The sequence below is a fragment of the Hyaena hyaena genome, unplaced genomic scaffold (genome assembly GCF_003009895.1).
Source record: "Hyaena hyaena isolate Hyena2069 unplaced genomic scaffold, ASM300989v1 scaffold_521, whole genome shotgun sequence".
NCBI classification, from domain to species: domain Eukaryota; kingdom Metazoa; phylum Chordata; class Mammalia; order Carnivora; family Hyaenidae; genus Hyaena; species Hyaena hyaena.
Window position 1 is genome coordinate 1,037,974 of NW_024081153.1, and position 12,364 is coordinate 1,050,337.

The following is a 12,364-nucleotide window of genomic DNA, read 5'->3' on the forward strand; positions in this document are numbered from 1 at the left end:
TACATGATCTTAAACAAGCTAAAGCTGCAGACTTTAAAAAAATTTTTTAATTGTTTATTTTTATTCTTGAAAGAGAGAACGAGACAAAGCACGAGGGGGAAAGGGCATAGAAAGAGAGAGAGGGAGACACAGAATCTGAAACAGGCTCCAGGCTCTGCGTGGGGCTTGAACTCAAGAACAGTGAGTTCATGACCTGAGCCAAAGTTGGATACTCAACTCACTGAGCCACACAGGCACCCATAAAGCTGCAGACTTTTAAAATGAAAAACATGGCACAAAAACAGACACACAGACTAATGGAATAGAATAGAGAATTCAGAATTGGACCCACAAATATATGGCCAACTAATCTTTAACAAAACAGGAAAGAGTACCCAGTGGAAAAAAGCCTCTTTAACAGATGATGCTGAGAGAACTGGACAGCAATGTGCCAAAGAATAAAACTAGATCACTCTCTTACACCATACACCAAAATAAACTCAAAATGGATAAAGGACCTAAATGAAAGACAGGAAACCACCAAAGCTAGATGAGAAAGCAGGAAACAACCTCCTTGACCTCCACCGCAGCAACTTCTTACTTGACACATCCCCAAAGGCAAGGGAATCAAGAGCAAAAATGAACTATTGGGACCTCATCAAGATTAAAAGCTTCTGCACGGCAAAGGAAACAATCAACAAAACTAATAGGCAACCGACGGAATGGGATAAGATAGTTCCAAATGGCATATCGGATAAAGGACTAGTATTCAAAATCCATAAGGAACTCACCAAACCCTACACCCAAAAAACGAATAATCCAGTGAAGAAATGGGCAGAAGACATGAACAGACACTTCTCCAAAGAGGACATCTAGATGGCCAACAGACACATGAAATACTACCTCACACCAGTCAGAGTGGCTAAAATGAGCAAATCAGGAGACTCTAGATACTGGCGAGGATGTGGAGGAACAGGCACCCTCCTACACTGTTGGTGGGAATGTAAACTGGTACAGCCCCTCAGGAAAACAGTACGGAGGTTCCTCAAAAAATTAATAATAGAACACCCCTATGACCCAGCAGTAGCACTGCTAGGAATTTACCCAAAGGATAGAGGAGTGCTGATGCATAGGGGCACATGGACCCCAATGTTCATAGCAGCACTTTAAACAATAGCCAAATCATGGAAAGAGCCTAAATGTCCATTAATTGATGAATGGATCAAGAAGATGTGGTATATCTATACAATGGAATACTACATGGCAAAGAGAAAGAAAGAATGAAATCTGGCCATGTGTAGCAACGTGGATGGAACTAGAGGGTGTTAGGCTGAGCGAAACAAGTCAGGCAGAAAAAGACAGATACCGTTATGTTTTCACTTATAAGTGGAAGAGGAGGAGAGACTTAACAGAGGACCATGGGGGGAGGAGAAGGGGAAAAAACAGTTGGGGAGAGGGAGGGAGGCAAACCATGAGAGACTCTTGAATACTCAGAACAAATTGAAGGCTGATAGGGGTGGGGGAGAGGGGAAGGGGGGTGATGGGTACGGGGGAGAGCACTTGTTGGAATAAGCACTGGGTATTATATGGAACCCAACTTGACAATAAACTATTAAAGAAAAAAATAATAATAGGTTAAAAAAATGAAAAACAGCAAGATCTCCACCACTGTATACATATATTATGTAACAATATATGTTACATAATATTGTATTAGACTTAGAATAACTCTTAAATCAATGTAAACTTCTTGCCTGAAAACTCAATATCCAAAAGCATTAAATAGACACTAAGACCCAAGAGCAATTACTGTTCCACACCTCATATAGTACAACTGGGGAAAATTTTAACTGGAACAAAAACAATCATGATTACCAGAGGATGATATGGTTCTTGCCACCAGTGAATTTATGAAATAGTGAAGAATCACACTTAACATGAATCATTCGTATTGTGTCTTGTTGCTAAAGATATTAAAATAGCAGCTACACGATGTTCATATCACTGCGTAATCACAAAATAAAAGACAGCATTTTCCTCTGGAAGAACTAAAATAAAGATACTCAATTTAATAACATAAAAGGTATTATTCAAAAGCAGGTGTTTTAATCTTTCATAAAATGTTTAAAGTGCCTTAATTTGTGAGGTTGTGTGTCTAAGTTGCTCTAATAAAAGAAATGTGTTACATTCTGCCTCCTTTATGACCTAAAAAATTGACAGTATAAAACTCACAAGAGCTGAGAAGAATAGCATGTTGCAGGATACTCTTTTTTCTTAAAGCTTCTTTTTTTTAAAGTTTATTTATTTATTTTGAGAAAGAGAGAGACAGAGACAGAGAGTGGGGGTTGGGGGCAGAGAGAGAGAGAGGGAGAGGGAGAGAGAGAGATAGAGAGAATCCCAAGCAGGCTCCATGCTGTCAGCACAGAGCCCAATATGGGACTTGAATCACAAACCATGAGATCTTGACCTGAATGAAAACTAAGAGTCACATGCCTAATGAACTGTGCCACCTAGGTGCCCCAATCAATTCTCTTCTAAATTATCACTCTGACCTCTAGTTGGTTGCTATGATAAGGCTCTACATGATTACCCTTCCAACCCCACACATACACCACCACTGCTCTGACCTCATATCTCAGCATTCTTTCCCTCATTTATCCTTATTCCAGTCACACTGACCTCTTTGCTATTCCTTGAACACCCCTAGCACACTTCCAAATATGAAGCCTTTGCATATGATGTTCTTCCCTCTGCCTAATACACTCTTCCCCCTGAAATCCAGAGGGCTCACTCCCTCACTCCCTTCAGGTCTTGGCTCAAATTCACCTTATCAGTAAGGTCTCTTCTGATCAGTTCTACAAAGTAGGAAATTTATCCCCTCTTTCTTGGCTCTCCCTATTCAACTCATCCCACGTTTTTTCCTCCATAAGAGTTACCTCCACCATACCTATTATATATTTATCTGTGTTTGTGTCTTGTCCATTTCCCTTATACTCAAATAGAAGGTAAGTTCCATGAGGGTAGGCAGTTGGGGTTTTATTGACTGCTGTATCATCACTGCTTAGCAGAGTGCCTGGCACATACTAGACTGAGAAAGTATTTGCTGAATGAATAAATAAATGAAGTACCCTCTGTTCCTTTATCCTTCTGTGGTGAGTTATAGAAAAATGGCATGGTTTCATCTTATGGCTTACTATTCTACTCTTCAGTCATGTCTGCCTGCTTTGCCATTAAGCCCATCTGCTGAATTTTTTATTTTTTCACTGAATCAAATATTAATTTCCAAAGACAACCAGTTGATTTTTACATGATTATCATATATTTCCATGTCTCCTTGAGGATACATGTATTTTTTAATGTTTACTTATATTTAAGAGAGAGAAAGAGGGATAGTACACAAGCAGGGGAGGGGCAGAGAGAGATGCAGACAGAATCTGAAGCAGGCTCCAGGCTCTGATCTTTCAGCACAGAGCCCGACACGGGGCTCAAGATCATGAGCCATGAGATCATGACCTGAGCCAAAGCTGGATGCTCAACTGACAGAGCCACCCACACACCCCTCTACTGCCAACTTTAAAATGTTAATTCTGTTATTTGTAGTTTGAGAATTCTTTTGAAGCATGCTGGTCTTCATCAAATAGTTGGCAATTTTTGGGTTCTGTGATCATTTTTAAATTTATAACCCCATACCTGCCTGGAAACAGTATCTGCTTTGCTCAGCCCATATCCAGTGGTTGTGGAAAAGAGGTAAGTCACACTGCCAGGCAGAATCTGCCAGTAGCTACTCTTTTGGGTATGAGGGGCTCCTTCTTCTTCCATAGCATGCCCACCTTGGCCACTATGTTATCAGCTAAAGACCCCATAATAGATGCTCTAAAAACAAGGCAGATAGCTCTGCAGCCACTCTTGTACAAACATGGTACAGGGGATTTCAAAGTAACCAAATGTCAAACAGTTACCCCAGGTCTCCCATCTATAGCCTGAATTCACTGCTTCTGAGCTTAAAGCGCTACCGAGGCTTCTGCATATATCTTCTCCTTAGATTATTCTGTACTATGGTTTCTTTTTATGTCCCAATCACAACTATCTTCTACCTTTCAGGGATACTTTAAAACTTGTAGTCCAACAAAATTACCCCTTCGTCATTTACTACTGCTGATAATAAATAATATCCGATGTAACAGAAAAAATGTCAGCATTAGAATCTGATGTTCCTAGGTTCTAATCTTGGCTATCCCATTTTCTAGCTGTGGGACCTCAAAGACATTACTTAACTGCTCTGAGCCTAAGCTATCGTATCTGTTGGAACCTTAACTAAAAGGAATGTAAAGTGTGCAATAAAATGCCCCACACATAGTGAGCACCCAAAAGTGTTAACTACCTTACCCTCTTGTCTAAACCAAGGTCAGCATCCCATGATGAGAGTTAAGTAGCAGACTCCATGATTCTGAGATTAATATGTTTTGCAACTAATCTTTTTATACTAAAATTTCTGATTAGAAGTTTCCAACACACATTCTTCTTTACGTAGAGGTAAAGATTTTTGAGTTATCTGACAGAGGAACAGTTCTCTTCAGTAATGTCTAAAATCTAGTTCTTGAAATACTTATCAAAATTGTAAGTTCATAAAAACAGCTCTTCTTTATAAAGGGTAGCAGACTGTGCTTTTATTAGGTCACACTAAAACTAAAAAGCATGTCAGCAGTATCCCCAACTGATGCTTAGCATAATATTAAACCCGGTGAAATAAGACAGCAGCCATAAGGGCAAAACAATAGCAAAAGATACATCACTGTTGATCGTACAATTTAGCACAGATAACTTCATTTCTGAAAACTATGTCATAACAGAATTCTCTACTACTTCAGTCACTATATTTCCTTTAGAAAACTAAAATAAGGCTAAGAATTTTCAGTACAAAGACTCTTCATTATGCAAATTAAAATTAGCAAAGGAAACTTTTATTTCTTAATCTGACTTGATATCTCAAACACCATCCATCAGAAAAATAAATTTTGTGGGAAAACAAAATACTATTTTTTTAAAATATTTACCTGATTAGATGTGCAGGTCAAGAGTCTACAAATAGTTACTAAAGGGTAGAGACCTTTCAAACAGCTTGATCAGGAAAACAGGCTATTCAATTAAACTTAACTATTTAGGTTTCAATAAACTAGATTCTTTTTGAGAAATACAAATTATTGTCAATACCTACCTATGAATTCCCAAAAGAATTAGGCTATAAATTATTATAATTATACATTATTAGTTATTAATGATCTATGACAATACAGAAATACTACTGACAAACATATTGTTCTATACGGAAAGTGAGAGTAAGCAGCAGTAATTGCATAACTCCTAAGGAGAAAACATCTATATACAAAATGTTCTTCTTTTGCTTATTCAACTATTTTTTTAAATGAATTTTCAGGTCTCATAGTTATTATTTTTTTAATGTTTTATTTATTTTTTAGAGACAGCAAGTGGGAGAGGGACACAGGGTGTGTAGCAGGCTCTGCATTGACAGTAGCGAGCCTGATGTGGGGCTTGAACTCATGAACCAGAGATCATGACCTGAACTGAAGTCAGAAGCTCAACTGACTAAGCCACCCAGGTGCCCCAGGTCTCATAATTATTATTAATCTACCTTAATACATTTATAGATCCTACTCAATATTTTTTAATGTTATAATAAACATATAACTTACTTTCTGATCACAATTGCCCAGTCTTCTGTATAACTTCTTACACAGTCTCTAACATGTGGATCCATTTCACTATTTCAAAAAAGAAAAGACATTAGTAATTTATTAAGAAAAGCATTGATGTTTGTGAATTTGGTTGCTTCTGTTCTTGTTCATATAATAGGAAACACCACCACCACAAGAATAGGATCTAAGTAAAATCAGGAAAGGTAAACTTTCCACAGTTACACTAAAACCAAAAATAGGTAAATGTCTCCTTACCTTTCTTCAGGTACAGCTGAAACAAGTGTTCTACAGTCCCTAGGACTATAAACAACTTCAATATCATCTGGAGGGAATTCAATCAAATCCCTTAAAGGTCCAGAATCCACAGCTAAAGGATGAGTAATGAGGTATTCTTCCAAATCCACTGGATCCACTGCTTCAGTAAGGGGCACCTATTTTATAAAGAGGGGTGGATATGAGAGGTGAGTAGAAAAGAAGAGGTGAATGTAAAAATTTTTAAACTTTAAGCAAAGGAAATTTATTATTTTAAAAAATATACATTTTTGTAGTCATTTCTAAATATTACTTTTAAAATGTCAGCAGAGGGGCACCTGGATGGTTCAGTCTGTTAAGCACCGGACTCTTGTTTTCAGCTCAGGTCATTATCTCACAGTTCCTGAGATCAAGTCCCACACCAGACTCTGTGCTGACAGCTCGGGGCTTGCTTTGTCTCTCCCTCTCTTTCTGCCCCTCCCTGGCTCACACACGTGCAGGCATATATACACACTGTGTCTCTCTCAAAACAAATAAATAAACATTTTAAAAAATAAAATAAAGGGTGCTTGGGTGGCTCAGTCAGTTGAGCATCTGACTTCAGCTCAGGTCATGATCTCTTGGTTGGTGAGTTTGAGCCCTGCATGGGGCTTGCTGCTGTCAGTGCAGAGCCTGCTTTGGATCCTCTGTCCCCCTCTCACTCTGCCCCTCCCTCACATACTGTCTTTAAAAATAAACATAAAGAAAAAAAAAAAGGATAAAATAACATGTCTACAGAGATTCAGCCAGGTGCACTAAAGAAACCAAAAAGTGTTGGCCACCTTCTACTTGTTTATTCACTGGGTCATATTATAAGCTGGCTTATTAGACTTTGCCCATTCTCCTCACATAAAATTAGTAAACATAATTAACAGTTTTAGAATACAGTGACAAAATGCTCTTTGGAAGGATTCTTTTTTTGTTTTTTATATCTTTGAAATTGTCACTGCTAAGTTTCCAAGCAGTGCTTTCACCTTATTGTTATTATTGACTATTCTAGTAAAACTACATAAACCAGTCTGTGGGAGGCTGAAAATGGCCCTCCAAAGGTATCCACATCCCAACCCGTGGACCTTAGATGACAAAAATAAATAAATAAATAAATACAAATAAAAAGGTATTTAAAGATACGATTAAGGATCTTAAAATGGGGGTATTATCCTGGATTATGAGTGGGCCTAAGTGCAATCATATGTATCTTCATATGAAGACAGAGGCAATTTGGGCCACAAAGAAAAAACCATATGAAGACACAGCAGAGAGAAATTTGAAGATTCTGGCCTTAGACAGAAGTGATACAGCCTCCAGCAGCCACCAAAATCTGAACGAGGCAAGGCACTGATTCTGAAAGAAGCTTCTGAAGGGAGTGTATGTAACCTCACCAAAACCTTGATTTCTGCCCACTGATATCAAGCTCTGGACTCTAGCACTGTGAGAGAATGAATTTCTGTTGTTTTATGCCACATAGGTTGTGGTAATTTGTTCTGGCAGTCACAGGAATAGTAAAAGTATCTATTAGCAATTAATAGAATATTCATGGAATTCCTTAGCCACACTGAAATTATACTTTTTAATAAGATACCCTACTTCCTTTCTGACACAAGAAAACATATTCACGCAAAGCTATGAAGAGTTATATAATAAATGTCCAGTTGTGGACAATGAAAATATGAACATGTAATTTCTCAAGATATTCAACTGGGTAAAAACACTGAGACTTGCAGGTATATGTTACTATATAGAGGGTGCATTAATCTATGCTGCTTTGGACTAAAGAACTAGCAACAGGTAAAGCAACATTTTAAAAACAGTTAAGTAAAACAATAAATGACTAGCATATCACAAACACTCGAAGACAGTATCTATTATTATCAATTATATGTGTTTTCATTCAAACTCTCCTAAACCCTGTAAGTTAATCAGTATTTCAATTCTACGAATAAAGGCATTTGTGCTCAAAGAAGTCAAACAACTCCTGAAAATAAAGCAGCCACAAATGACAGAGTAAAATTTTAAAATGGGTCTTCAAGGGGTGCCTAAATGGCTCAGTTGGTAGAGCAGGTAACTCTCAATCTCACAGTTGTGAGTTCAAGCCCCACACTGGGCATGCAGCCTACTAAAAAAAGGGGAGGAGGAAGGTCTTCAAGCTCTTAAATTTATGGGTTTTCTCTCATAAGCATTCTATCTTACCTATTTTCTCAAGTACATAATATACTATCATGGTGTTCTTAATTCAAGGAAAGAAGCAATTCAATAGGGAAATGGAATATTCTTCAACCATAATTGCTGAAAAAACTGGGTATCTATATTGGGGAGGAATGAATCTCCATCCTTGCATCACAACGTATACAAAAATTAAATTGAGATGGATATGGACAAATATAAAAACCATAAAACTGCTAGAAGGAAACATAGGAGAACATCTTCATGATTTGGGAGTAAGCAAAAGCTTCTTAGACATGACATAGAAATAGTCATAAAAGAAAAATCTGATACATCTAAAGACAGTTTAGAAAATGAAAAGGCGGGGCGTCTGGGTGGCTTAGTCGGTTAAGCATCCGACTTTCGCTTAGGTCATGATCTCGCGGTTCGTGGGTTCGAGCCCAGCGTCAGGCTCTGTGCTGACTGCCAGCTCAGAGCCTGGAGCCTATTTCGGAGTCTGTGTCTCCCTCTCTCTCTGACTCTACCCTGCTCAGGCTGTCTCTCTCTCTCCCTCTCCTAGAAATAAATAAAAAAATAAAAAATAAAAATAAAAAAAAAGAAAATGAAAAGGCAAGCCACACAAAGAGAAAATATTCACAAAACATATTTAACAAGGAACTGGTGTCTAGAATATATAAAGAAGTCGAACATCTCAATAATAACATAACAAACCACCTCTCAAATGGGGAAGAAAAGTTGATAAGACATTCACAAAGGAAGATATAGGAATGGCCAGTTGGTTAGCCCATTAAAAAGTGTTAAATATTCAAAGTCACAAGGAGGCAATTCCACTTGCTGGCAGATGGAATAAACACATTTGTCCCTATTCTTCCCACTAATTAAAACTATACACCGTGGACAGTCTGTATAAAAGAAACATCAGAAGACTCCAGGGGCACCTGGCTGGTTCAGTCAGTTACACATCAGACTCTTGGTTTTATCTCAGGTCATGATCTCAGTTTCGTGAGTTTGAGACCCGTGTTGGTCTCAGTGCTGGCAGCGCAGAACCTGCTTGGGATTCTCTCTCTCTCTCTCTCTCTCTCTCTCTCTCTCTCTCCTCTCTGTCTCTGTCTCTGTCTCTCTCTCTCTCCCTCTCCCTCTCCAATCTCTCTGCCCCTCCTACATTCATATCTCCGTCTACCTCGGAATAAATATATAACCTGAAAAAAAAAAAAAAAAAAGACTCTATGGGCCCCTGAGTGGCTCAGTTGGTTACATCTCTGACTTTGGCTCAGGCCATGATCTCATGGTTCGTGGGTTCGAGCCTCACATCAGACTCTGGACTGATAGCTCAAAGACCGGAGCCTGCTTTAGCTTCTGTGTCTCCCTCTCTCTTTTTTCTCCTCCTCTGCTCACACTCTCTCTTTCTCTCTCTCTCCCTCTCACCTCTCTCTCAAAAATAAACATTTTTTAAAAGACTCTAAAAGGTAGAGAAAAAGGCAAATCAGCAGGGATCTCAGAATGCAAGGAATGGCACAACAGTGAGTTAAATAAAATTTCTTTTTGCCTTATGTACTCCAGACTTGTAGCTACAAAAGTTCACAAACCAGAAACACCAAGGAAGATGCAGGGTGGGGTTAGCAGGAGCCCCAACAAAGTCCTGTTCTTCCAATCAAAGGACCAAGAAAGGGGCAACAAAGCAAAATAGAAAAGTTTTAGACGATAACTACTCTACTGTAGCCCAACACTATGTGAAAAATTGTGGACCCACTCATATCTACACAAGCATGGCCAAGTGGAGAGCTAGAATTCACTCTCACACAGTTGTAACAAGGCATTCAACATTCTCCACCAAGCATCATATCACAGAAATCAGAGGAGGGACCTGGGATTTTCATACCTACAGGGAAGTATAAGCCCTCCGCCCCCACAGTGTCACTGGAGACCATATAGGGACATCTACTCATATGCAGTAATAACAAGGCACTTCTTCCTCTTACTGCTGGGATAGTATCAGAGGAGATCTACATATAATACAATAAAGGGTAAAGGGATGTAAAGGCACATAAAATTTCTAGACCTCGCTCAAATTGGTAAAATGTCAATACCAGTTTTGTGATTAAATTATGTATATATAATATCGTAAGCAACCATTAAAAAGGCTATGAAAAGATATGCAATTAACAACATGATAGACAATCAAAATGGAATTATAAAAAATGTTCAGGTAACCCACAGAAAGATTTAAAAAAAAAGAAGAAGGGGCGCCTGGGTGGCTCAGTCGGTTAAGCCTCCGACACTGGCCCAGGTCACGATCTCACAGTTAGTGGGTTCAAGCCCCACGTTGGGCTCTGTACTGTCAGCTAGCTCAGAGCCTGGAGCCTGCTTCTGATTCTGGGTCTCCCTCTCTCTCTGGCCCTCCTCTGCTCACACAGTGTCTCTCTCTCTCTCTCTCAGAAAGAAATAAAACATTAAAAATTTTTTTAAAAAAAAGAAAAAAAAAGTAGAAAACAAAAAACAGAGAGAACAAAAATTAAAATGGCAGACTAAAGCTCTAGCAGAATAACATTAAATATAAATGGTGAACATACACCAATCAAAAGAGAATGGCAAAATGAATTTAAAAATATGTCCTCCTCATATCAGATAAAGGGCTAGTATCCAAAATCTATAAGGAACTCACCAAATTCCACACCCGAAAAACAAATAATCCAGTGAAGAAATGGGCAGAAGACATGAACAGACACTTCTCCAAAGAGGACATCCAGATGGCCAACAGACACATGAGAACCTGATTTTGGCTGAGTCTGTCTCTGCTGCCGTCTGGACTCTTAGGGCTCAGGGGCAGAGTGGGCAGGGGGGAGGTGGGGCCAGGGGGGCATGGTACTCGGGGGTCTGGGGACTTGGCATCACAGACCCTCAGCAACACTTGCATGCTGCCCCTGACCTCCCCACCACCCACAGGGGAGGGCACACACCTGCGAGAAAGCATCTACCGTGAATCTCAGCACTCTGAATGTCGCTGGCTGGTCCCTCTTTGTAATGGACACCTCCCACCTCTCTGAAAGGCCCACCCCAGCTCCCATTGTTTCCTCTGGCCTGGTGTGTATTCCAACACAATCAAAGTGGAAGCGAAATCCACCTGCAATCCATCACAGCACACAAACTCATGACTCAGCCTCGCGAAGGTGCGCACACGGAGCATTATTACATTGGCATTGGGTGGAAACTCAGATATGGTCCATTTATTAATACTTTTCAGTATATTTTGGAGTACAGACTTTTTCAAAATTAGAAAATCTTTCTATGAAGTCATCTTATTCAATAATCCTCATTATTTTTAACTATTAGAGATATCAGTCCCTTTACCTCATAGGGAAAAGGAACACAGAAAATCCAGTTTTACATACTTGGAAATATAATAAAAAGTGTGTTTTTCCCTTAATTACCTATGTCTGAAATGGCATATTTGAACACTTTGGAACTTGGAAATTTCTGCAGCATTTATGTGTGTGCCAAATAAGGTTGCCTTTCTTCTTTTTTACCGTATTTCATTGTCTTCTTAACTGTGTGAAAGAATCCACAAGTTAGATATTGTATGCAAATCTTCTGCAACGTGCATGTAATACACAACTGATTGGATCAAGAATTCCCAATAACTTATTAATCGTAAGCATGATTTCTGGTTCTAAAGTGTTATGTCCTCTTTTTAACAATGAAAAGCAAGGAGTCAATGTCGAATGTCACTGGCTCTTGTTGCATTTTGGTTTTTATGGCTACTGAGACAATTTTTAAAACCCACAGGAATTTGATGGGATGCCAAGCAAACATTACCTGCAGTTGAGATCTCTTCAGACTTCAGGATTGGGTGCCTAGCAGGGCAGAGCCACCAATAATGACTTCCTTGATTGTTTAGAAATGTTTTTAACAAGTGGTACACATTAAAAAAGGTAAGTAGGCATTCACCTAGAACATTCTCCTGCTGTCACTGCTGTTTATTTCTCGCCAAAGCTTGTTTTGTTATCACTTCCACTTTTTCCTTGGAAATCTCAGAATCAATCGCATAGCAAGACAACAGTGTGCAATGTACTTCATGTGTCTTCATGATCTTCACATCCAAGTAGCACATGTAGCTCTCAAATATTGTTACCCAAGTTGAGTTAAATATAAATGTTTGTGATTGGGAAGCGCATTTTCCAACTCCACTCTTCACACGACAGAAAACTCACCAACAGAAT

General features: G+C 39.0%; 1 protein-coding gene across 6 annotated transcripts in view; it reads right to left on the bottom strand.

The window, feature by feature from the left end:
• DOCK7 (dedicator of cytokinesis 7) overlaps positions 1–12,364 on the bottom strand; it is a 220,793-nt gene that overhangs the window by 175,496 nt on the left and 32,933 nt on the right. For all 6 annotated transcript variants that reach the window (XM_039255290.1, XM_039255289.1, XM_039255288.1 and 3 more), the window contains exons 3-4: positions 5,949–6,124; positions 5,691–5,759 (exon numbers count right to left, since the gene is read on the bottom strand). In XM_039255290.1, the coding sequence (XP_039111221.1) occupies positions 5,691–5,759; positions 5,949–6,124 (245 nt within the window). The remainder of the gene's footprint in view (positions 1–5,690; positions 5,760–5,948; positions 6,125–12,364) is intronic.